The sequence below is a fragment of the Ictalurus furcatus genome, chromosome 21 (genome assembly GCF_023375685.1).
Source record: "Ictalurus furcatus strain D&B chromosome 21, Billie_1.0, whole genome shotgun sequence".
In the NCBI taxonomy this organism is placed as follows: domain Eukaryota; kingdom Metazoa; phylum Chordata; class Actinopteri; order Siluriformes; family Ictaluridae; genus Ictalurus; species Ictalurus furcatus.
In genome coordinates this window covers 5929015-5953747 of record NC_071275.1, presented here as the reverse complement: position 1 = coordinate 5953747, position 24733 = coordinate 5929015, and the positions used below count along the sequence as shown (strand labels likewise).

The 24733-nt window shown below is 38.2% G+C and overlaps 1 protein-coding gene across 5 annotated transcripts in view; it reads right to left on the bottom strand.

Moving 5' to 3' along the window:
* Window positions 1–526: 526 nt before the first annotated feature.
* dock3 (dedicator of cytokinesis 3) overlaps window positions 527–24733 on the bottom strand; it is a 235807-nt gene continuing 211600 nt past the window's right edge. For 3 of the 5 annotated variants that reach the window (XM_053652788.1, XM_053652789.1, XM_053652792.1), the window contains 20 exons: window positions 23183–23243; window positions 22184–22277; window positions 21440–21588; window positions 17415–17501; window positions 17142–17246; window positions 16779–16920; window positions 16375–16541; window positions 14249–14335; window positions 13064–13243; window positions 11602–11685; window positions 11384–11500; window positions 11138–11256; window positions 9103–9226; window positions 8930–9011; window positions 8389–8507; window positions 6803–6890; window positions 5885–6004; window positions 5119–5201; window positions 4524–4583; window positions 527–4412 (listed from right to left, as the gene is read on the bottom strand). In XM_053652788.1, coding sequence (XP_053508763.1) covers window positions 3870–4412; window positions 4524–4583; window positions 5119–5201; window positions 5885–6004; window positions 6803–6890; window positions 8389–8507; window positions 8930–9011; window positions 9103–9226; window positions 11138–11256; window positions 11384–11500; window positions 11602–11685; window positions 13064–13243; window positions 14249–14335; window positions 16375–16541; window positions 16779–16920; window positions 17142–17246; window positions 17415–17501; window positions 21440–21588; window positions 22184–22277; window positions 23183–23243 — 2611 coding nt within the window. In that variant the 3' untranslated portion in view covers window positions 527–3869. The remainder of the gene's footprint in view (window positions 4413–4523; window positions 4584–5118; window positions 5202–5884; window positions 6005–6802; window positions 6891–8388; window positions 8508–8929; window positions 9012–9102; window positions 9227–11137; window positions 11257–11383; window positions 11501–11601; window positions 11686–13063; window positions 13244–14248; window positions 14336–16374; window positions 16542–16778; window positions 16921–17141; window positions 17247–17414; window positions 17502–21439; window positions 21589–22183; window positions 22278–23182; window positions 23244–24733) is intronic. The other 2 variants (XM_053652790.1, XM_053652791.1) reach the window with 2 other exon arrangements.

The window sequence follows — 24733 nt, the reverse complement described above, 5'->3', positions numbered from 1 at the left end:
AAATAAATGACCCAGTATAATATTTTTTTATGTCTCAATTGTTTAATTGGGTTCTCTGTGTCTACTTTTAGGACTTCTATCTGATGATGTTTTAGGTCATATTTATGCAGAAGTATAGCATATATATAGCGTATATATACCATTGTAGAACTGAATTCTAGTTTGATTCAAGTGACATACAAATACATTTAAATGATTTTTTCTACATTTTTGAAGGGATTTTTCCCCCCTCCAATTAAATGTGTCAGTGCCAGTGGCCAGAATGTTATGAGCTCAAATCCCAGGATTGTCAGAGTCAGTTTTGAGGTCCTTAAGCAAAAACACAACCCTAAACTGTTCAACTATGTGCTTTTTCCCTGCCTCATTTGTAACTTGCTCAAATGTCTGGCAAATGAATAAATGTAAATGATTTAAGTCTAATATTAGCAGTGGCTTGTGTAACTAATTGTTAAGAAATGCAACACTCATCATGATGCCTGCTCGTGCAAATTTGGCATGGATAAATGTTCTCTAAAAGTGCACACGAGCAGCTTGTAGTACTGCAAAATACAAAAAAAAAAAGAAAAGAAAACAATGATATGAAAAATTGCAAATGAATGTGTTTCGGTATTTGTTACAGAATTAGCCATAACAAATTTCCATATCACATCCTTGAGGGGGAAAAAAAAAAGTAACGCAATCTAACAGTGGAAAAAATTTCAACTATGCATGTCCAGAGGCATTTCTTCTTCTAAAGTCATTGTAGATCACTCCTGCCATTTATTTCACTGTTGTGTCCCTACTATAATAAAGAAAACCTGCACACTTGTACAAAAAGTCTTATGAAATTAAATCACATCTTCTAGTCTCACACATCATCATGTATCTACCAGGAAGCGATTGCACATCCTTCAGCAGCTAAAAGGGTCAAAATCCCTTCACTTGCATAATAACAGTGTACATTATTTAAATGTTATCACCCATCACCCTGGATTAATATTAATATATAATTTTATCTGTCTTATTTTTACTATACAGGTTTTTATTAGATAAAGTTAGGGAGGTTTACAATTGCTATCTAAAAATATATTCATCTTTACAAAAACGTAAGGGAAAGAAATGAAATAATAAAGCGGAACGTGCTGCGAGCAAAAGCAGTTCCGCTGTAAAGACATCTGTGAAATGGCTTTCGTATTCATCTAAGTGGATAATTGAGCTGCGAGTGGTTGGCTGATTTGCTTTTGCAGCGTGATAATAAAGTGTGCGTGTGTGTGTAATGAAGCTTTGCCGTGTACATAAGCCTCTTAGTGCCATGTCAGTGTGCCAACTCCTCAGAGAATTGGCAGGGAGTTTCCTATTTCAGAACTGAATTCTTAAACGAAAATAGAAAGTGTACCACATTGGGGAGGAATACTGACGGTCACGTCAATGTTATGGGAGGATAAATGAGAATGTTTCGAGTCAGACTTCACAGACTTAGGACAGTTTCTGTGATTATAACAATATAAAACAAGGCCCGAGTCTCTCGTCCGAATGACTCAGCAAAACGAAAATGTTTATTTTTGAAATAAATGTCACTTACTTCAAAAGGTTTTTGGTACTCCAGAACTAAGTGCTAAAGTGCGGTTCTTCCAGAATTTAAAAAAAAAAAAAAAAAAAAAAAAAAAAAAAAAGGTGAATTCGCCCTCCAAAATTAGTAGATTTTGCACAAATTTAACATGTATGCCCTCCGTCGATTCAAACTCTTCAAATGAAAATAAATCACAGTTAACCACTTACATAACTGACATGTTAAAACATTGAATACTCTCCTTTCTAAGTGGTTAAAAGACATATCAGAATGTGGGACGGGCCTAACAAAATCGTACATCTTTGAATATTTTTGACTGCCGCTAACGTCGACGAGAACATTAGCGAGAACATTTGCCATGCTTTCATACTGTACTATAGATCTTCATAGTGGGAGCTCAGTGCTTAAGGTTCTACTCAAGAGTCCAGAAGCTTGTGAGTTCAAATCCCAGGTCTGGAAGGTTGCGAGTTCCAATGCGAGTTTGAATGCTTCCTGAATGTCAACTTTAACCCCAACTCTCCAGCTCTACGCTTGGATTGCATTCTATCTCACTTGTAAGTCATTTGGGGTAAAATCACCTACCAAAGGAGTAAATGGAGTAAAACCAAAATCCTCACAGTTCTCTAGAAAAACGTTAAGGAAAAAAAAAAAAGATTATAGTAGTGGTAGTGGTAGAAATGTGGCAAGCACGAATCTAGTAGGACTCAAGACTGGTTTATGCTTCCTTCAGAATATACTTCTGAAACTTCTGAAAAAGGCATTTCAGAAAAGTCACTATTGAATGGGAGGTTTGATTTTGCTACTATTTCAACATAATTCGTTTTTAAGGGAGGTTGTCCAAGATACAGTGTTGCAATGTTTATTCTTTCTTTTTTTTTCTTTTTCTTTTTTTTTTTTTTTTTAAATAAAACAGCGTTGAATTCAGTAGCTTTGGATTAATTTTCTAGAACAGGAGCTCTGACAGTAGTTTTAATGAGTCTTTATTGGTCACAGCACAGTGAAATTCTTTTCTTCACATACCCCAGCATGTTAGGAAGTTGGGGTCAGAGCGCAGGGTCAGCCATGATACAGCGCCCCTGGAGCAGAGAGGGTTAAGGGTCTTGCTCAAAGGCCCAACAGTGGCAGCTTGGCAGTGTTGGCGCTTGAACCCTCCGACCTTCCAATCATAACATAAATGATTAATGTTTTATCTTAATAATACGTTATCGTGTCTGTAGTGGCAACTAATTCACAGAGACTTGTCTTGTCTAGATTATGCTCCACATAATCTAAGGCTAATAATGAACTTTTTTTTATTAACATGTTGTTATTTAACAAAGGAATACCTGTAACTGTTGATATGGTGAAGCTTTCTGTAAGGAGACGTTTATACAACATTTATCGAAGGAGTCTTCAGCATCAGCGCTTTGTAATGTCAGTAAATTTTCCGGTATAGGAAAGTCTTTTGGGAAAGGATAGTGGAGTTTGGGAAAGGATAGTGGAGTTTGGGAAAGGATAGTGGAGCGTGACGTGATGTTAATTAATAAGTTAAAAAATGTAATCATGCAGTTATAGGAAAATAACTTTGCTTCACTTCGAGCTGTATGACTCCAGTTCAGCATGGATTCTTTTCCTATAACAGCACAGTCCAATGACTTAACGATTTTAATGATCAATAAACTATTGTACTTCATATTTTTAACATATAATTTAACTTCATATTCTTAATGTGATGTACTCAATACCTGTTATATTTCTTGTCAGTCGCTTGGAGGCACTTATGCAGTGTTCAGAGTACTTGTAGCTTATCTAATGAAAATTTTTAAATTAGCTTGCCCGAAACTGCACATGCAGTTTACATGAGATTGTCGATGTCTCAGATGAGTTCACATTAAAAACTGCTATATCCTCATACACTGCATGTCAAATCAAGACACCATTCTGGTGGAACAGACAACAAAATGTCTTTCACGTAATACTTATTCCTGTTTACTGGCACGCCCCCATTATTTGATGGACAGATTGAAAAAAAAAATGAAGAACCTCCTACTGTTTTGAAAACCAAGAACATTACAGGCTTTCAGAAGTTCCTTTTGAGGCCATTCCCAGAAGCACTTCTGATGAAGCATAAACCAGACCGCTATAATCTTCAAAGTTCATCAAAGGGATTTACTCAGTTCTTGCATCAGGACCAGTGGGGCTCCTATGATGATTGGTAAAAAGTCTTGTTGGAGGTAACATGAACCAGATCAAATTCTCTCTTTCTACAATTCTACAATTCTCCAAACCCAGCTTCAACCACTCGACATGCAATCGACCTGCTCCACTTCCAGCCACGCCTCTACTCCTCACTGATTCCATGCTCCCATGCCACTTTGGCCTGCTCTTCCTTGTTGGTGAGCAGTGGTTGGGAGATCTTGCGTGGCATTGGTCTCGGCACAGGTCTCAAGTCCTCCTCTGGGATGCAGCCTTCTCTCAGGTACGGTTTTGGGGGAAGCGCTGGAGGTGGCTCATGCTGATGGAGGTGGTAATGGCCAACAGGCCCAGCGTGGATATGGTGGTGCCCATCTGGAGGCAGCACTGGCATGACGCCCACAGGTGCTGAGTGACTGCGACAGGGGGCTGGCTTTAGGCTGTCCAGGACGTCAGGCTCAGAGACACTGTAGTGGACGATGCGGGGTGTCTCCGCCTCATCAGTATCTGTGGTCCACGTCTGGCAGCTGGGCGTTGAGTCCAGCGCAGGAGCATCTGATGAGGAAGGGCAGAAGTTGCTCTCGCTTAGGGACGAGACGCCACTGCTGGCACTGCCCGACAGCGTGGAGTTACTACCATCAAGGGCCGACTGAGGACTTGTGGGTGAGGCGGGTATGGGGTGAAGAGGTGACTGGAGCCAGGGGGAAGAGAAACTGCATTAGAATGAACACAAGACCTGGGCAAAATTCCATTTTGTAATATTATTGAAACAACAGATAATATTAGTATAGAAATTAAATACATCAAACCAGTGGTGCATGTTGAATGGTCTTGCAAATCCGGCTAAGGACATGAACTTGATCTAGAAAAATTGATCTTGGCATTACTACCACCCAGGATAATTAATACCTATATGATATTTTTTTATTACCCTTTGCCTTTACAAACATTTCCATGTCCTGAATCACCTGTACCCAATGTCTGAAACAGTTTTCTCTAATGCAGCTTGCAAATGTCATGCCCTATGCCTGCTCTAATTAAATGGCAGAGAAATGGCAAAGATCTCTACATTTATGCTAGTATTTATGCTTTTCAACCTGTCTGTCTGAGCTCTCATTAAATCCATATTTATTGATTGCACCACTAATGAGAAAAGACCCCGGTGAATCAGTGCAGTGGTAGTAGCAACAATAAACCATGCAATGTGAAAGAAAAGAAGACCTTAATGATGTCTTACAACCAAATGTACAAACCTTCAAGCACTTCTACAAATCTACAAAATGATAACCAAGTCAGGATTCAGGGAAATTTGGACAGGGTGTAAAGGTAGGATGTTTTAACTCACCAGTTGCATGCATAATAAGGACTAGAAAGAGTAGAAATTTAGTCAAAGGTACCTTTCTTAAGGAGCGTGCAGGGAGGGCTGGGGGGAGTTCACCAATCTGCTGCTGGAAAGCATCAAAGTGCATCGAGAAGTGCCCTAAAGGAAAGGACACCATAACTTAGAAAATAGGTTGGAGAAAACACATGAACTCAATACACGAGAGGATTCTTTCTAAGCATATTTAACATTCAGGAAAGGCATGGAAGGGAAATTGTGTCTCATATGTGGTGGGAAATCTGCAAGGATGAAAGCTTGCAGGCTTCACTTCTGATGTGGTTCCAGCCATCGCAGCCCTGATTTAATAAAAAACATTTGCAAAATCATGCAAGCTGATTTACTAACAGGATGGATGAAAGAAAGAGCAATCTTTCAAAGAGCAAGATAGCTTAGCTTTAGATAAATTTGTCTGTTTCTGGATTGTGAACTGAACGAATGTGCAATTTGTGGTGCTTATACTAAACGGTGGAAAATACATGGCAGTGCCAATGCAAATCAATTCATTTTGCACCAGCAATGAGATTTACTGCACCTGAAAGTCACTTCAGGAACCCACATAATAAAGATATCGCCTAAACCACTGACATTAGCATATCCAACAGCTTTTAAAAAAAGGTTTTCATTCATATACTGTATCTTAGGAACACAACACACACTCATGACTACATTGCTTTTTGTTAGCCTCATGTCATATTTCGAACGATTTAATTTCCTCTAACTTCCACTATACTTGAATTTCATTTTCACTTTTTTTTTTTGGACATAACTCTGGGCTCTCTTACCAGGAGGAAAGTTGCGAGGGGGCACTGGTGGAGCCATCACACTCCCCACGTGGGACGAGAGGAAAGGCAGTGCATCTCTCGTGCCACTGTCCAGGCTCCAACTGCTAGGAGCACTCAGCACTAAAGAAGAAAGGAGTAACTAACAATTGGATTATAACTCAAAGTGTTCTGGGAATATTTTGTGGCTACTTTTTTTTTTTTCTTCCACAGGAGACAATGGAGTGACTTTGAAAATGATATTTACAGATGTTTGTATAAGTATTCACCCCTACCCTTTGAACTTGTGAATTATTAAACAAAGGATTATTGAATAAATAATGTCTACTTAGAATGTAAATGTAGGAAATTATATTTAATTGAGCTTTAATATTTATACTAGGCAGTGTATATTATGGTTAGGTCATGACCTACGTACTTCTGCCACTGTGGTTAATATGTGAAATGTCCCATGATAAGGCACAATACTGGGCAAATCCATAATCATTAATGAAATATAAATCTCAGAATAGGGCGAGGTAAGAAAAAAATTCTTCCACATACTTAAATTCAACTCGTCTAGCAACTTTAAAAAAAAAAGAAAAAGTCAGATTGATCAACTTTAATTCTATGTACCACTGATAAAATTGATACTCAAGAACTTTTTAGTAGCTAAAAAGGCCATCATTGTCAGGTCATATAAGAGGAGCCTAATAATATCATATAATGTAATATAGATCATTATATTTTCTGTAATAAAGAGACCATGGACAGAATCACAGAACTGAGATATAAAAATAGATATCAGATATGTGAGGCTGAATACTTGCAATTAGCACTAGGTCCAAAAAATGCAGGGCACAGTCATATCCCGATTATTTTTTATACATTTTTAATGGTTTAAAAGTCATGGAGAAACAAGAGAGATAGCTAGACAGCTACCTTTTTCAGCCACAGAGAGATTGGGGTCGCTGCATGGCTTGCATGGACCAATCACCTGATGAAACAAGGCCCTCTGCAGGTTGGTAGGCTGGAGACAAAAAAATGTGTTCATATTAACTATAGACCATATATGTATGCAGTCAATGCTGCAAGAATGCATATTGAAAAAGACATGCTACGACATGTAAATGAAATGCAATCATATGATAAGGTAAGTTAACCAAGTCAGTGAAAATGTACATTCAACTATCTATTTTAGTTGCACTGACAAAATATACAGTTGAGGTCATAAGTTTACATACGCCTTGCAGAATCTGCAAAATGTTAATAATTAAAAAAATAAATAAGAGGGATCATAAAAAATGGGATCATTCTGGCTTTTTAGTCCTGCCTTGAATAAGCTATTTCACATTACAGATGTTTACATCTAGTCCACAAGACACAATAATAATGGAATTTACACAAATGAACCAGTTCAAAAGTTTACACACACTTGATTATTAATCCCGTGTGTTGTTACCTGGATGATCAATGATTGTTTTTATGTTTTGTGATAGTTGTTCATGAATCTCGTTTGTCCTGAGCGGTTAAACTGTCCACTGTTCTTCAGAAAAATCCTCCAGGTCCGGCACATTCTTTGCTTTTCCAGCATCTTCTGCATATTAGACTCCTTTCCAACAGACTATATGATGTTGAGATCCATCTTTTCACACTGAGGACGACTGAGGGACTCGTACACTCGTAATATATATATATATATATATATATATATATATATATATATATATATATATATATATATATATATATATATATATATATAAAAGGTGCAAACACTGATGCTCAAGAAAGCAACAAAGTCCATCAAAAGGCAGGGGCTGTAATATTTTGAACAGGATGATCAGTGTATTATTTTGTTTAAAGATCTTATTTTTTTCATTTAGTACTTACATATTTCCCAGAAGACAAAATAATAACATAAAAAAAACAAAATGCAAGTTTTATGACCCCTCTTTTTTTTAAAAATATAATTATTAATATTTTTGCAGATTCTCTAAGGCTTATGACCTCAACATTATACAAATATAAACAGACGAATTAATTAAGGACTAACAGCAAACAGGTGACCACGATAGGTATGCAGAGACAGAGACAGGACCAAAACCCAAACCAAAACAAAAGCACAAGTCAAAACAAGTAAAAGTAAATGGAAAATGAAGGATAAGTACAAGGTTTATTATACTGTGATGAGTGTTCTATATCGGTATGAACGTTAGAAATAAATATATATATATTTAAGTTGCAGAGCACACTACAAGAAAAAAAAAACAACTAGATTATTCTACTTTGAGGTAAAAAAGAAAGAATTGTATTTGTAGATTACCCAGCAGTCTTCCTAATCAAATTGTGTATTATATGGACTGCCATTGTAGTGTTAATATGCCATTTACTGTTGTCCTCTTATATTAAAAACTGATGTTGGATTATTATATTGTGACTTATCCATACCATAATTGGTTGAGAAAATCAGCCATGTGAAGCTGCATGTATCTGTGTGTCATTTTTTTTTCTTGTCGTCTACATACCTGTCCATTCTCACTGAGGTTGGGGTACATGGCGCTGCTGGGCCGATCTCGATGCGCTGGCAGTAGCATCAGCATCTCGCGGTTGTGCCTGTATCGATCAGGCAGTGATGGAGAACCGACTGCACAGAGAAAGAGAGAGCGATATGTCAAACCTGCTCACCACTTACTCTCTATTCAAATATCTTCACTGCATGTCCACATTTAACGTTCTACTTTAAACTGTGTAGCTTTAAATTTTCTCCTTCAAATGGAGTGGAATGGTGGGGGAGTAGGTATGGCAGGATGTCAGTGTGTGGGGAAGGTGGAGAAAAGCGGTGATAGGGCACCAGGGTTTGGTGATGGCGAATGGATGTCCACATTTAATGTTCTACTTTAAAGTGTGTACCGTTAAATTTTCTAATTCAAAGACATATGTATATAATGCTCTTCATTCATGCACTGTGCTTTGATTGTAGCATGTTCTGACCCTTAACAGTTTTGATATACATGCCAAGATCTAAGATACTATTTTCTTCCTTGGTGTTAGTGGTGTCCAGCTCACCTCGGATGCTGCCGGGGCCCGAGTTGATCATCTGAGGAGGAGCGGAGTGAGTAGAGCTCAGGCTGGACGTCGAGGGACTGGGCTGGAGAGTCAACAGTTTATTATTCAAAATAAAAATAAAACTCTGGTCTTCAAATACATTCTGGTTCACTTTAAGGCACATGTGGACTGACCTGCATGCGGTAGAGCTCTTCAGGATGCTCCATCAGCACTCCGTCAGTGAGGATGAGGAGGTTCCCCGTCTCACTGGAGGAGAGGGAAGACGAGGAGTGACGCACGGTACGAGACAAAGATGGGCTGCAGAGGGCGAGATGGAGGGGAATGGTGGGGAAGGAGGTATGGCAGGATATGACAGTGTGGGGAACAGAAAAAGGTGATGGTTTTGGAGATGGAAACAGTAGACCAAAGGGGTGGAACAGTGAGGAGGGTAGGGATTGTTATAAGAGACCAAAGAAATGCCAGTGGATACAAAATAAAAAGTGGTGTAATAGAATGTCATGGCCAAAACATGGAGGAGAATGAATAAAGAACACAAAAAAATGACGGTGGAAGGAGAGGGACAAAATAGAGCAGAGAGAAGAAGAGTGAAAGAGTAATGAGTGGAGAGTGGAGATCAATGTCAGTGAGAGTGTATGAGTCATGAGGAACACATTGGGTACGGTGTGCTCATGAGAAAATGATGGATTGGCTTATTTCATAGTTCAAAACCTACATGACTGAACCTGAAACTGGACAGGGTGGCTCAACTTGGATCAATAAATTACCCATACTCCTCCATGCTGTAGCTACACTATATAAAACTATGCGAACACCTCACCATGACACCCATATCTGCTTGTGGAACATTATATTCCAAAGTTATGGCATTACTATGGAGTTGGTCCATCCTTTGCTGCTATAATAACCTCCACTCTTCTGGGAAGGCTTTCCACTAGATTTTGGGATGTTGCTTGAAGATTTGCCCATTCAGCCACAAGAGCATTAGTGAGGTTAGTGAGCATTAGTTAGGCACTGATGTCCGGTGAGGAGGCCTTGCATGCAGTTGGCATTCCAATTCATCCTAAAGGTGTTCAATTAAGGTCAGGGCCTTGTGCAGTCCACTTGAGTGCTTTCAAACCAACTTTGGCAAACCATGTCTTTATAGACCTTGATTCGTGCTCGGGGAATTGTCATGCTGGACAGATTTGGGCTGCAGCACCTTAGTTCCAGTGAAGGGAAATTATAATGTTACAACATATAAAGACATTCTAGACAAAAAGCTTGGGAAAAGTTTGGGGAAGGCCCATGTATGGGGGTCGTGATCAGGCGTCTACATACTTTTGAACACATGGTGTATTTTCACTACCAAGCAAGCCATACTGTTTGGAGAAAGGAAAACACTGCATTCCAGCATGAGAACCTTATCTGATCTGTGAAACATGGTGGTGGTAGTATCATAGTTTGGGCCTGTTTTGCAGCATCTGGGCCGGGACAACTTGCCATCATTAATGGAACAATGAATTCTAAAGTATACCACTGAATTTTAAAGGAAAATAGCAGGACATCTGTCCGTGAACTGAATCTCAAGTGAAAGTGGGTGATGAAGCAAGACAATGACACTAACCACAGTCATTCTACCAAAGAATGGTTAAAGAAGAATAAAGTTAATGTTTTGGAATGGCCACTCACGGATATGTAATATTGGACCATTTTCCTCAATAAATAAATGACCAAGTATAATAATTTTTGTCTCATTTGTTAAATTGGGTCCTCTTGATCTACTTTTAGGACGTGTGTGAAAATCTGATGATCTATTAGGTCAGTATTGATTGAATTAATCAGCCATTATTTCCCCACCAATGTTAGCGTGAACAGAGATCAGTCAAGTGGAGAGACGATGATGAGACTTTCCTTCGGCGATGAGACAGAGACTAATATAATATGATGAAACTTAAAGTCAAAGTAAGAAATCCCATTATAATTCCCTTTATAAACACATAATTCTTTCAAATTTGTCAGTGGAATTGGATTGGAATCTAGTAACATGGTGCATGTTTTTATATCTTACTGAGGACCAGTAACTGAGAGCCAAAAGAGCTTTTTTTGGTTACTGTGGTTAAGGATAGGGTTAGATTTAGGTGTAGGTATAGCATTAATTAGCTGCATTAATATTACATCAATGGAAGGTCCTCACAAGGATAGTAAGACGTGTGTGTGTGTTCTGATCACCTGTGTCTGTGCATGAGTTTGATGCTCTCTGGGCTCATAGGATTATGGGACGGGAGGATGGCTCGTGGGTTGCTGGGTCCAGAGCAGGCTGCACTCAGTCTGTCCAAGCCAGGCAAACCCTGCAGAACACACACAAACATACTGCACTGAATACACACACATACACACAAAGTCATGTTCGTACACCTATCGTCATGAGCTGAAGGTTAGCAGTGGCACAGTAATGAATGAATGTTCAGTTCTCACATGGCACAGACTGCTCCGCATCATCTGGAACTGATCTATCAGCTTCTTGTGTAGAGGACGCATTTCCGGGTGCACCAGTTTCTCATGGACCGCCAGCCCTACACCCAGGATGTGGACCTAAAACATGACCCACCATATTATACTGACTATATGATCATATCCAAATATTTTAGGCTGTTTAACTTGAGAGGATCATGTGCGGAGATTTCCGTATTCACCTGTTCTTGCATGAGGTCCTTGAGCTGAGTGATTTTTTCTGTGTCCTCTGGGTGAGTGGAGATGTATTCTTTATCAAAGAATGCCTAAAAAAATCGATGCAAGAGTTTATAGTTATAATTTATTCACCTGAATTAGTTTATCTTTTGAATTTAATTGGTCAGATGGTGTCGATTCATTTTCTATAACAGCAAATCAGACAATAGTTTGCCTGCAAGGTTTAGTTTAATACACTCATTCTAATATATTATTGTTTCTATAGTAACAGCTAAGTCACAGAGACTTGTGTGAGGACACTTATTAACATTAACAGAAGTTTTTTTGTAAAGAGACGTTTATTCATCATTTATGTAAGGAGTCTCCAGTGTCAGTGGCAGCTTTATAAAAGACAGACGTAAAGCTATAAATTTTTCGACACATTGGGTTTTGTGGTTTCTCGGTAACCTGACAAGCAAACTGCGTTGTTTGTCTTATTAACTTCAAGAGAAACACGAAAGAGAGGCTAGTTAGGAGATGAATGTTTATAGCTACTTTAATGTAAGTGATAAATGGAACTTGTTTCATGGATGTTCTACAATACAATTGTAACTATAAATGGATAAAAAATGATGGTGTGTTGTTCTTTAATAAAAAATTGTAATCACTGGCAAAGTTCTCTAATGGAATAATATACTTCGAGATGTGCTGTTATTGCATCACCCCACCCTGCCGGTGATTATTTTCCTATAACTTCGTGCTTCGTCATGTTTTACAATTCTGAAGTTAACGTACCTAATGCTTATATGGTTGATTAGAGAAGACATATTTTGATATTTTAAGTTTTACATAGGAGCTACAAGGCTAATATAGCTAAGAAGATAATAAGAAAAGCTTATAGCTACCAGTTTAGCAACATGCGATGCAACACATTTTAGGTAATTAAACACATTTGTGGAAAACATTGAATTGTTGACATTTTGGTATCGGCTACTCCTTTAAATACGAAATTTGTGAATATACTATAAGTTTAGGTTATTATATAATGATGTAACATTTAAAATTATATTAGTTAAATGAAAAAGTTCCTTGACAGACTTTTAAAGCCTAATGCATGCACACACACACATATACTGTTTAAACATTTTGGACGTTTTTTTTTTTCCATTTTATTTTCATCTCATACTGCAACCAAATAAAGACTTATTTGAAAAGAGACATTTTAAGCGGGTAGCTGAACTGCTGCATATGTTATTGCGGTATATTGTATATTGGCTCGAACCTGAGCTCTTCACATTAATGCTCATATTTCCCAGCATTTGCAATCTACTTACTTTCTCAGCATTTTGCTTAATCACAAACTCAGCTAAAGCTTATTTGTAGCTAATCTGTCTTTCAAAGTTAATTGTAAGGCTTGGAGATGTGACAAAAACATGGCTGTTTGATAATAGCAGGCATGAGCAGAGCCTGTTTTGCTGGATTTCTCACCTCCTGGTAGCGAGCGATGCCTCCGTTGACAGCTGCATCAATCACTCCGTTGAGACACATGCTAAGTAGGTTAATGTTGCCGTGCAGCTGCTTGTGCTGGTACTGGCTGATTAAAGTGCGCAGTTCCTGGTTCTTATTCTCCACCACGGAGATGGCATTCTCCAGCGGGCTCACTTCAACCTAGTGGGGAAATGAAAGGTTTACAGGTAACAGCACTTGCAAACACAGCTCTAGTACTTTTAAAGTATAAAATAAAATAAATAAATAAAACCACTTGCATTTACGTTTATATTACTTTTATACTTAATGCAGCTATAATGTGAACCCACTTTGTACAGTTTAATCCACATTGCTGCTGCTGAAATTTTATTATAATTTAGCAAAAAACACAATTATACACAATATGCACAAACAATTGTTTTGGTTTTCATGTCTAATGAATTAAAAAACTTGATTGATAGCTTACGAAAAAAAATTCTGCACTTATGCATTGTTGCTGCAGTAATTAAAGTAAATTTCACGTGGATTTGCCATCTATTGTACAACTTATAATTAGCTATGTTTCCATCCAAATTTATCTTATGTGATAATAATAATCAAAAATAATAATCTTATCTAATATCACAAAAAACATTTGCGAATAAAGCACCGTTTCCATCCCGATGTGTTCAAGAGAACAAAATTGAGATTTTATTTGCATCTGGTGTTTCAATCCAGCGTTATTTTAATGCAATATCCCAAAATTTATATAAAAATACATGAATGGAAACACTGTTGGGTTTAAAATAACCTGGGAATTTATCCAAACATTAGGATCAGTTACTTGTCTCCTAGGAATTCAAAATGACTTGATTTGATTCAATGACATTGTATTTGATCCAAATTGGATTCAAATCAAATTGATTCAATTCAATTCAACAGTGGAAAATACATTTTTCCCTCAAGACATAAAGCTTTAAGATTCTATTCCAACAGACAATATAATAAAACGGGAATTTATCTTATTAATTAATATTAATTACATGTCCCCCAAGGATTTGATTCCATTCGATTCAGTTCAATTCTTTTGGTTTTCGTTCATTCAATTAATTTGATTCACAACACCAAAACAAATGTTTTCGCTCAAGATCCTTGCAATTCTATTCTAAAAGGCAATAGCATAAAAGCGAAGGAGGAACCACTGACCAGCTCTCTCTTGTCCACCTCAAACCAACGAGAGATGCCCGGCAGGGGATGTGTGAGGATAAGTGTGGTCCTCTCGATCCACAAACTCTGCAAAGATGACACAGAAACACAACTTTTGCAACCCAGTGGATGCTTGTCATGTTTATTAAGCCATTTTCCATTAGCATGATAAGAATATACATAAGACACATAAGGACATGCACATGGGGTGATCAGACAAATCCATTATTATGATCGTAAGAGGAAGGCAGAGGTACAAACCAGAAAATACTAGCAACTATCAATAGGAGAACTAGGAAACTCTCAAACCAGCAAGGTGACAGGGAAACTAGAAATTAAGGGACTACGAAATTCACAAAATTTTCTCTTACTCAATATTGAGGTTCTTAACATACCAATGAGAATTAAAGAACTGGTTGAATGGCCATCATGACCAAGTTATCTGCACGTTAATTTTAACTAAACATGGTGTTAAAATTTGGTGATGGAAAATGCAGTCATAGAATATTTACTCATTTTATGACTTTAATAAGAAGATAAGTTCGCTAAGATTTCTAGCTAGTAATAGATACAAGTTTCTATCTAGTAATAACGGTTAGCTTTGTAATAGATTCTAAGGATGAAGACACTGCTTCTTTCTTAAAGAGTGGTCAGTCTGAATGTAAATAACATTACACAATAAAGAGAGTTTAATTGAAAGAACACGATAACATGAAAAAGGAATTTGTTGCCAGTAATGATCAGTATCATTGAGTAGAAAGTCACACATTTGCAAAGTCATAACACATGACTTGTATCCTTAAGAATCAAACTTGTAGCTTAGAACCAAAGTGTAAACATTTTCACCTATTTTTTCATTTTATATACGTTCAGTCACGGACACTTTACTCTTGTAACTTGTCACATTTTTGGACTTGGATAATAACACTAGATAATAAGACTATTGCTGCGTCCCAATTCGCCCACTATTCATCCTAAGTAGTATCCGAGATTAGAATTAGTGTGTCCCAAATAGCACTATGTTGAAATGAGTATCCCAAATGTACCCAGCTGGTCTACTATTTCCGACCTGCGAACATTGCGAATGAGTGTAACTTCAGTGCTGTGTCTTCAGTATTTACAGTAAGTGTAAGAACTTAAATGTTAAGCACTAACCACAGTTTTTTTTTTTTATTGTCATGTAAGATTAGTGGTTGGATGTTGTGTAAAAAGAGTAGCATGTTTATCATTAAAAAATGGTAAATTTTGCATACTCTTTTGATACACACTAAAAAGTATGTAATTTTTCTACACAAAAAGAGTACATACTTTATATATTGTTTATTTTAATATTGTTTTATTTTTCTATTTTTTTATACACATGCAGTTTGTCACTTGTTTTAATTAGTGCACACCCTTTGCTTTCTTAATGTTCCAAATAAAATGATCGAGCTAGCTGTCATGAAATGGAGTCTGAAGAGGATGCAGTTGCAGTTTAGCCTTTTATTAAAAGGAACGGGCTAACAAATCCAAAAATGTATGTCAAAGACAAACAGTAGACAGGCAGAGGTCAGGTGATGAGCAAAAAACAATCGTAGGACAAATCCAAAAGCCAGGCTAACAAAACAAGTTCAAAACCAGAATCTAAGCACACAGAATAAACGACTTGGTAAAGTCAGGTATGGACACACTGAGCGTTACTTCGCCCTGAACAAAGAAACACAAGGGTTTACATACACAAATTAATCAAGGGGCAAACTGAAAACAGGTAGAATAATCATGACACAGTAGGGAGTCAACCAATGACAAGACTTGGGAGGATACAAGATATGAACCCAAACAAAACACACATGGCAACGTAAACAAACACTAGACAACACGGAAGTATGCAACCTAGAGCTGCGAGCTGCTATTCGTAATGAGAGACGTGAGACTAGCTGGCTGAATCGCCATCTTCCCTCAAAAATCTCATCATGACACAACAACCCATAACTGGCTGATTGTGATAAAAAAAAAATTAAAATAATTTTTTAAAGAATACATGTATGCTACCTTCAGGTATTGGCCAGATGAAGGAATGCATTCAATTCAGAAATACCTTCCTGTATACTCTGAATACAGCCTGACTTGTCGACATTTTATTTTACCTTGAACTCATTGTCCTTGTCTTTGGGACCTTTGTGGAAGGGTCGGTCGTAGCGAAAGCGATGCACGTTGTTCACTCGGTAGAAGCTTTTAATTCGGTCAGGCACACGGTCCATCTGAAGCACTTCTACATTTTCTGGAACTGGAGATACAGCATAGATCTGCAAGTCTGGGAGGCTTTGCGTCAAGGAAATTTTCGAGTTTCAAACCTTTGTTTGAATATAGCAAATAGGATTTACACTGTAGGAAATGTACTATATATTATTGAGGAGATTCGTGGTCTAAAATTATTGAAATACTAATAATACTACGGAATACTAACAGGCATAATATTGCACTTATTACATTTCAAAAGTCCACCATATCCCTACAGATATCCCATTTTCTCTTCATTGCTGAAGGATACACTGGGCATCGCACTGCAAAATGGCCTCATCTGGTTGGTTGGGATGTTGCATGGCAATTGCTTGTGGGAATTCTCCCAGCATCCTCTGCTGGAAGGCTTCAAGCCTCTCGTAGTCATGCCCACGGCAAACAAACTCCTTGTTCTGTGCCAAGCAAAAAATAAATAAATCTATATTCAACATTAAAGCAACTTTCCTGTGCCAATGAAAAGACTTTTCCCGTATTAAAATTGGATTTAAATTGAACTCCTTTTGCCTGTTAACGTAACCTGTGGCGTCGGGGGAAAATAACAGCACTCGCGCTGGCACATTGGTCATGGATATAAATATTAACAGAGTCAGAGAAAACGATTACACAAGCTTACCCTGAGGAAGAAAGGAAATTTTCGACCGTAAAAGCCCACCCTGAAGAACTCGGGCTCCAGTCTCTGCTGCTCCATAATGTTATCATAGTAGGCTGCTTCCATTTTCTATAAAACAAAAAAGGCCAATATCTTCTCAACATTGCCTCATTCATGATTTTTATTCTCACACATAAATGCTGAAAACCCAAAACTCAAAGTCTAAGTTCGCACACTTAAAATAACTTTATGCAGCTTTGCTCATACTAACTCAATTCGTATTCAGTTTGGACTCACCCGTATCCAACTGAGGCTCTGGTAGTCGTATAAGGATTCGTATTGTAAGGCAAGCTCTCGGCAAAAAGGAATCCCATATTCCCAGCACTGAGGACAGAGCACATGGCAAAGTGATTTTGGCTTAGATGTATCATTTATAGCCACATTACACACTTGTGCATTCATTATGGATGTACTTTTAAGCTCTTCTTTGACAGACAGCAAGCCTAGATACATTACTATCTAGTACATTTACTCAAACAGGTCCCAGATTCCCAAAAGTACAGTGTGAAAGGGTGTTGTGGATATTTGATCAGTGCAATGACTCTACTGGGAAACCAAACACTGTAATTTCGACTCATTCGTATAGAACACAACTGAGTGCAAGGTTAAGCTGAAAAAGACACAATGTAATTAACAGCGACAGGACATTGTGGGCATTCAATTTTGCAGATGTTTATTCATTACCCAGAGCAAGAACAGTTATGATAATTAGTTATGATAGTGATGATACGATAATAATAAAAAAAAGTCCAATGAGAGGCAGAATTGTGGGTGGAAACACCTTGTTAATGAGAGAGGTCAGAAGAGAATAGTTAGACTGGTTCGAGCTGAAAGGAAGGATGCAGTAACTCAAATAACCACTCTTTAAAAACTGTGTTGAGCGAAAGCATCTCAGAATGCACAACCTTGATGTGGATGGGCTACAACAGACAGATGAACACATCCACTGGGGTCCACTCCTGTCAGCCAAGAACAAGAATCTGAGGCTACAATGGGAACAGGGTCACCCAAACTGGACTGGAAACTGGATTGGCTGATTGGATAATTCCAGGAATGAGAAGGAGTACGGGTGTTACTATTAAATGAAGACATGGTTTTTCAAGGTTGGTGTGTAAGAACTTGAGTGATCTGCACATAACCCTGACCTCAACCCCACTGAACACTTTTGGGATGTTGTGGAATAATGACTGCACTCCAGGCCTCCTCACCCAACATCAGTGCCTGACCTCACTAATGCTCATGTAGCTGAATGAGCATACATCCCCACAGCCACGCTCCAAAATCTAGTGGAATGCCTTCCCAGAAGAGTGGAGGTTATTTTAACTGCAAAAAACGGGATTACACCTGCAATCGGACACTCAAAAAGCAGATATGAGTGTGATGGTCAGGTGTCCACAAACCTTTGGCCATATAGAGTATGTTATAAATAATTTTTAGCCACAATATTACCCTTATTGGTCAAACCATCCATGTAATAGAATGTTTTTTCTTGCAGGCACAATACAGGATTGAGACTCAAGCAGGCACAGAAAGTAAGTCTCTTATTGAAGCTTCACAAAACTTACTAAGATGCTACCCCAAGAGTTCTCTCTCTCTCTCTCCCCCTCCTTCTCTCCCTCCCTCCCTCATATACAGGACATGTATAATCTTAATGCTATGCTATACACCACGGTCCCAACTCTCCTCCTAGCCCATAAACAATCCCCCTGTTTTCTCACTCCGAAGGCTCTCAGATATAAACAAGGCCCTTTCTCATAGACTCCCTACGCCTGTAGTCATGACAACCAAGTCTAGCGAAGGGCAAAGACGTGAAATAAATCCTTAAAATGCCAGCATGATAAATTCCTACATTACTAGTGTGTGCTATTCACTATTCAGCCATGAACGGCCCATTAAATGGTTATAATATTACTTAAGACATTCTAAATGCAAATGTAAGTTAAGAGCAAATTTGCAACAAATATGAAAAAGTAATTCACAGTACTGTATGTGTGGAAAAAAAATATCAGGTGGGCGATATGATAGAAACGAAATGATAGTAGCTGAATTGTTTTCAATTTGTAGTATAATTTCTGCAAATAACTCCGTGTTTGAGAGATAATTAAATAATGTAAGTATTACATATTTATTAGGCCACAGTCATGTTTAATTATTAAATCTGGTTACAAGGTGTTGATTAGTGTTTTGAAATAATCAACATTGTGTGGTAACATTCACTGGTATGTTTCTTACGTAAAACCAGTGGTTTTAATCACTTTCTAATTATCATTACCATTACAATTAGTTGTAACGTGTTGGATTTGACACGTCCAGGGTATATACTAACTACAATGATGTGAAAAAGTATTGGCCTGATTTTACTATTTTTGTGTATAGCTCTTACTAAATAATTTTAGATCTTCAAACGAAATACAACATAAAATAAAGGCAACCTGAGAAGACACACAATACAGTTTAAATTGAATTATTTTCTTATTGAAGCAAACTAATTAACCCCTTAAACATAAAATCTATTTGTGCCAACTTTAGCAGCAATAACTGCAACCAAACACTTCCGATAACTGGAGATCAGTCTTTCACTGACTTATAGGACTAGGACTTAGTCTACAATGCTTTGGATCATTGTCTTGCTGCATAATCCAGTTCCTCTTGAGTTTCAATTCACAGACTGAAGACCGGACATTCTGCTTTAGGATTTTCTGGTAGAGAGCAGAATTCATGTTTCCCTCAATTACTGCAAGTTGCCCAGGCCCTGAAGCAGCAACGCATCCCCACACCATCACACTTCCACCACCATGCTTGACTGTAGCTATGATGTTCTTTTCTGTATTTGGTTTACACCAGATGTAATGGGACCCCTGTTTTACAAACAGTTCCACTTTCGACTCATCAGTCCACAGAAAATTCTCCAAAAAGGTGTGAGGATAATCAAGGTATGTTTTGGCAAAATTCTGACAAGCCTTAATGTTCTTCTGAGTTAGCAGTGGTTTTCACCCCATCACTCTTCCATAAAACAATGATAAAAATACAGTGGATATTTGTATATAGAGAATATTGCTGTTGTAGTTCTTGCTAAGCTCTGTTCTTAACTTTTGACCACAAAGCTGATATTCTACAAACATGGAGTGAAATCTCTGTAAAAACACTATTGGGTGCTTTTGCTTTAAAACGGGGGTATTTTATACACTTTGATGTTGTACTTTTACTGTAGATTATTAAAGATTATGATCATTATCCCCACTCTGCACGGGAATAACGACACATTTGTGCTTAACAGGTACATGGTCTGTATAAATTACAACCTGTGGGCACTTCTGCCACATCCTTCGGCAACGTTGTTTTGCAGTAAAAAACAGCACTTCGGGTCATCTCGACACTTTTCGTCCGTTAGCAGTGGTGCCCTCTGTCGGTAGGGAATCGTAAAATGGCTGCCAGAGCACTTCCGGTGGCTTCACCTACTGCTGTCAGTTTAGAATTCTATGAGCTATCCAGTAATATATACATAGATCAGTGGCTGAACTGCATTATGAATGCAGTTTCATAGATTTGGGAAATTAGTAACTACGGGGGCAAATACATTTTCACACAGGCCCCGTTGGAATTGGATAACTTTTTTGCTTCAATAAATAACATTACCACTTAAAAACTGTATTTTGTGTTTACTCAGGTTGCCTAGGCTTTATATTAGATTTTGTTTTAATTCTGAAACAAGTTAGTATGAGATATACACAAAAACAAGAAGAAATCAGCACTGTATATCCAAATATACTACACTGATAGAGTTATTTCACATTCGCATTTTTGCCAGAAAGCGTGAACGCGAGGCCGCTGCATTAGTTTATCTTATTAAGTGGGGAAATCAGTGAAGATGAGAGTGAGATGGGGAAGGAGGGATGGACTGTCAACCCAGATTCATATGTCGATTAGCTCATCTGCTATTGTTATTAGGAGTAAAAGTATACTTCTCTTTCGATATGTTATTATTGAGTGATAAGTCGATGTATTCTGATGTTAAAATTCTGGGCTCCCTCGCAATATACCGGGAGGTTGGCAGTGGTGTAAATATTAATTTTTTAAATACTTCCACCCTAGACAATAGGATTGGTCTGAGGACCTTAATCAAGCCAATCATTAGGATTTGTTGCTTTACTGCAACGTAACCTATTTGCATACAATGAATAAATCTCAATTCAGAGGTCCTGAATGTCAAATGTTGCAGGAAATGTGTTTTGCGTATGAATGTGTATGTGTGTGTGTCCTACCTTGCCCTTGTTGAAATAGTGGATGACCTTGCGGCAAAGATCCTCTTTGCGATGCCACTCGCTCTGAGCCGGGTAGTGCAGAAACTCCCGCAGGGGTCGATCCTCCCACTGCAGCAGCTCCCAGTAGAGGAGCAGAGTAAACGCCGCCTCTGTGGGGCAACCCGACAGATTGATGATGATATGCGCAACCATTCAACACTACAAGTTTTTATTTCACATGGACATTTGGGCGGCTGTGGCTCAGGTAGTAGAGCAGGTTGTCCACTAATCGTAGGGTTGGCGGTTCAATTCCCGGACCACATGACTCCACATACCAAAGTGTCCTTGGGCAAGACACTGAACCCCAAGGTGCTCCCGATGGTAAGTTAGCACCTTGCATGGCAGCTCTGCTACCATTGGTGTGCAAGTGTGTGTGTGAATGGGTGAATGAGACTCAATGTAAAGTGCTTTGGATAAAAGCGCTATATAAGTGCACCATTTACCATTTTACATTTCACTCTCAGATCAGAATTAACCAAACATAATCTTTGGAATAGAAATATGATTTTGAAAAACTGCCTTTCAGGGTCATGAGTGGCAGAGCTGTCTAAAATTTAATTCTCTTCACAAGTAGCTCATATACACAGAAGTCAGGTTTGGTCTAAGACCTGTTAGGTCTTATTTAGAAAGTAATAATGATATAAAGTTATCACAAAGCAACATCTGATACATCTGCTACATTTTCGGATAGTGTGTTTCGCTTACCTGTGTAGTTCTCAGCCTGCAGGTGCATGTCACAAAGCTTGTGAATGTAGCGGATGTACATCTCCTCTTTGTTGATCTCAGACTTATAGAAGTTCTGCGAAATACAAACCATCATCACAAAGGAATAGCTGAAAAGGAAACAACCTGAAAATGCTAATTTTACTAATAAACAATAAGCGTTAAATGTTCAAAATAGTCAATGAGATAATGTTAGCTAGTCACTCCTAGCAGTTGTGCATAAATATGATCAAAAACATAATCAGATGTTCACACAAGTCCTAAAAGTAGATAAAGAGAACCCAATTAAACAAATGAGACAAAAATATTGTACTTGGTTATTTATTTATTGAGGAAAATTATCCAATTGCATCCCAACTGTAAGTGGCAAAAGTATGTGAACCTTTGCGTTCAGTATGTGGTGTGACTTGCTTGTGCAGCAATAACTGCAACTAAACATTCCCTGTTACTGTTGATCAGTCCTGCACATCAGCTTGGAGGAATTTTAGCCCGTTCCTCAGTCCTGCACATCAGCTTGGAAGAATTTTAGCCTGTTCCTCAGTCCTGCACATCAGCTTGGAGGAAATTTAGCCCGTTCCTCAGTACAGAACAACTTCGACTCAAGGATGTTGGTGGGTTTCCTCACATGAACTGCTTGCTTCAGGTCCTTAAACAACATTTCTATTGAATTAAGGTCAAGGCTTTGACTTGGCCATTCCAAAACATTAAATTTATTCTTCTTTAACCAATCTTTGGTAGAACGACTTGTGTGCTCAGGGCCGTTGTCTTGCTGCATGACCCAATTTCTCTTGAGATTTAGTTCACAGACAGATTTTCCTTTAAAATTCGCTGGTATAATTCAGAATTCATCATTCCATCAATGATGGCAAGCCGTCTTCTACTTTTAGAAATTGTGTGAAAATCTGATGATATATAGAACATTCTATAAAACACTTTCAAGCACCACTGTAAGTGAAAGGGGTTGGCAGAATATAAACTCACTAGCAAGTTGACGGTGCAGCCAATCTTCTTGTTCTCCGTCTCATCTCCCTTCATGCAATCCCTGTCCACATAAACCAGGACTGGATAAACAAATCTATGACTTTTTGTATGACATTCAGAAAGACATGCAACTCTGTATGACTGTACATATACATTTTTGGAAAATGTTGGAGACGGCATCATTGAATGATGCAAGAATGCAAAAACAGAAAACAGAGTTTGTTCCAAAACCCATTATTTTCTGATATGTGGATATTTCGACTGGAGTGTATATTTTGATTACTCATCCATCCATCCATCCATACATCCATCCATCTTCTATACTGCTTATCCTACTGGGTTACGGTGAACCTGGAGCCGATCCCAGGGAGTACTGTGCACAAGGCAGGGTACACCCTGGAGAGCCAATCCATTGCAGGGCTCACGTACACATTCACACACCCATTCATACACCATGGACATGTCAATCAGCCTACCATACTCCATACGGAGTACCCGGAGGAAACCCCCGCAGCAAAAAACATGCAAACTCTGCACACACAGGGCCGTGATGGAACCCCCAACCCTAGAGGCGTGATGCGAACGTGCTAACCACTAAGCCACCGTGCGCCCTTGATTACTCATAACCGATCAAATCTGCCAATCTTATTTAGCAAATTTTATTTAACTACTAGCACATTCAAATTGAATTCTGAATTTCGTTCTCTCAACCTGGGAATATGAAAACAGGATACACCATCCATTCAAATGGTTAAAGTTGACAGAGTGCTGTTGCTAGGCAACTGGGTATTATAGACAGCACCCACAAACTAGCTAATGGCTGAAATGAACAATTAAATGTCTGTTGGGATCTGCTCTAAATGCACATCAACTTTGTGTTATAACATTACAACTATGAGCTGAGAAACGAGGCAGTATAGTACACAATCTTCTCGTAAACTTGGTAAAGACGACAACATTTTGATCTGGTTTGAATAGGTTTAGAATATTTTTAAAGTTCCGAATCTCCAAGCACAAGCAGAGCATGAGGATGAGTTGTAAATTCATCCTTTCAAAATGTAAGGCATACATACACTTTAATACTTTTTCCAAGTAGGTAAAATTGTGAGAACACCATTGCTAGGCAACACAAAGTTACAGCTGCATTGAAGGTAGCTAATAACAGAATAATGACTGAGTGAACTAGCATATCTTATCTTTTACATGGACAATGTAAAGGCAGAGAAATGAGAAAAACTGTGGGGAATATCAATATTTACATGATGCGTGTTGTGTAAATTAACAAATAAAATATTCCATACAACAAAAAATTGCACAAACCAAACCCTGCTGAAAAAAACTCCAACAGAAACCCTCATAGAAACTGTAATGGTTTTAATAGTTATAGTGGGAATTGTATTGGTTTTAATTGAAACTATGTGTGGGTCTTTACTGGTAATTTACTTCCTTCTGTTGGTGGCATGTTAGGTCTAGTGGATAGCATTAAGGACCAATAGTGGTAATAGTAATAGTTTTTATGTTTAGCTGATGGTTTGTAATTGTGTTTGTAAT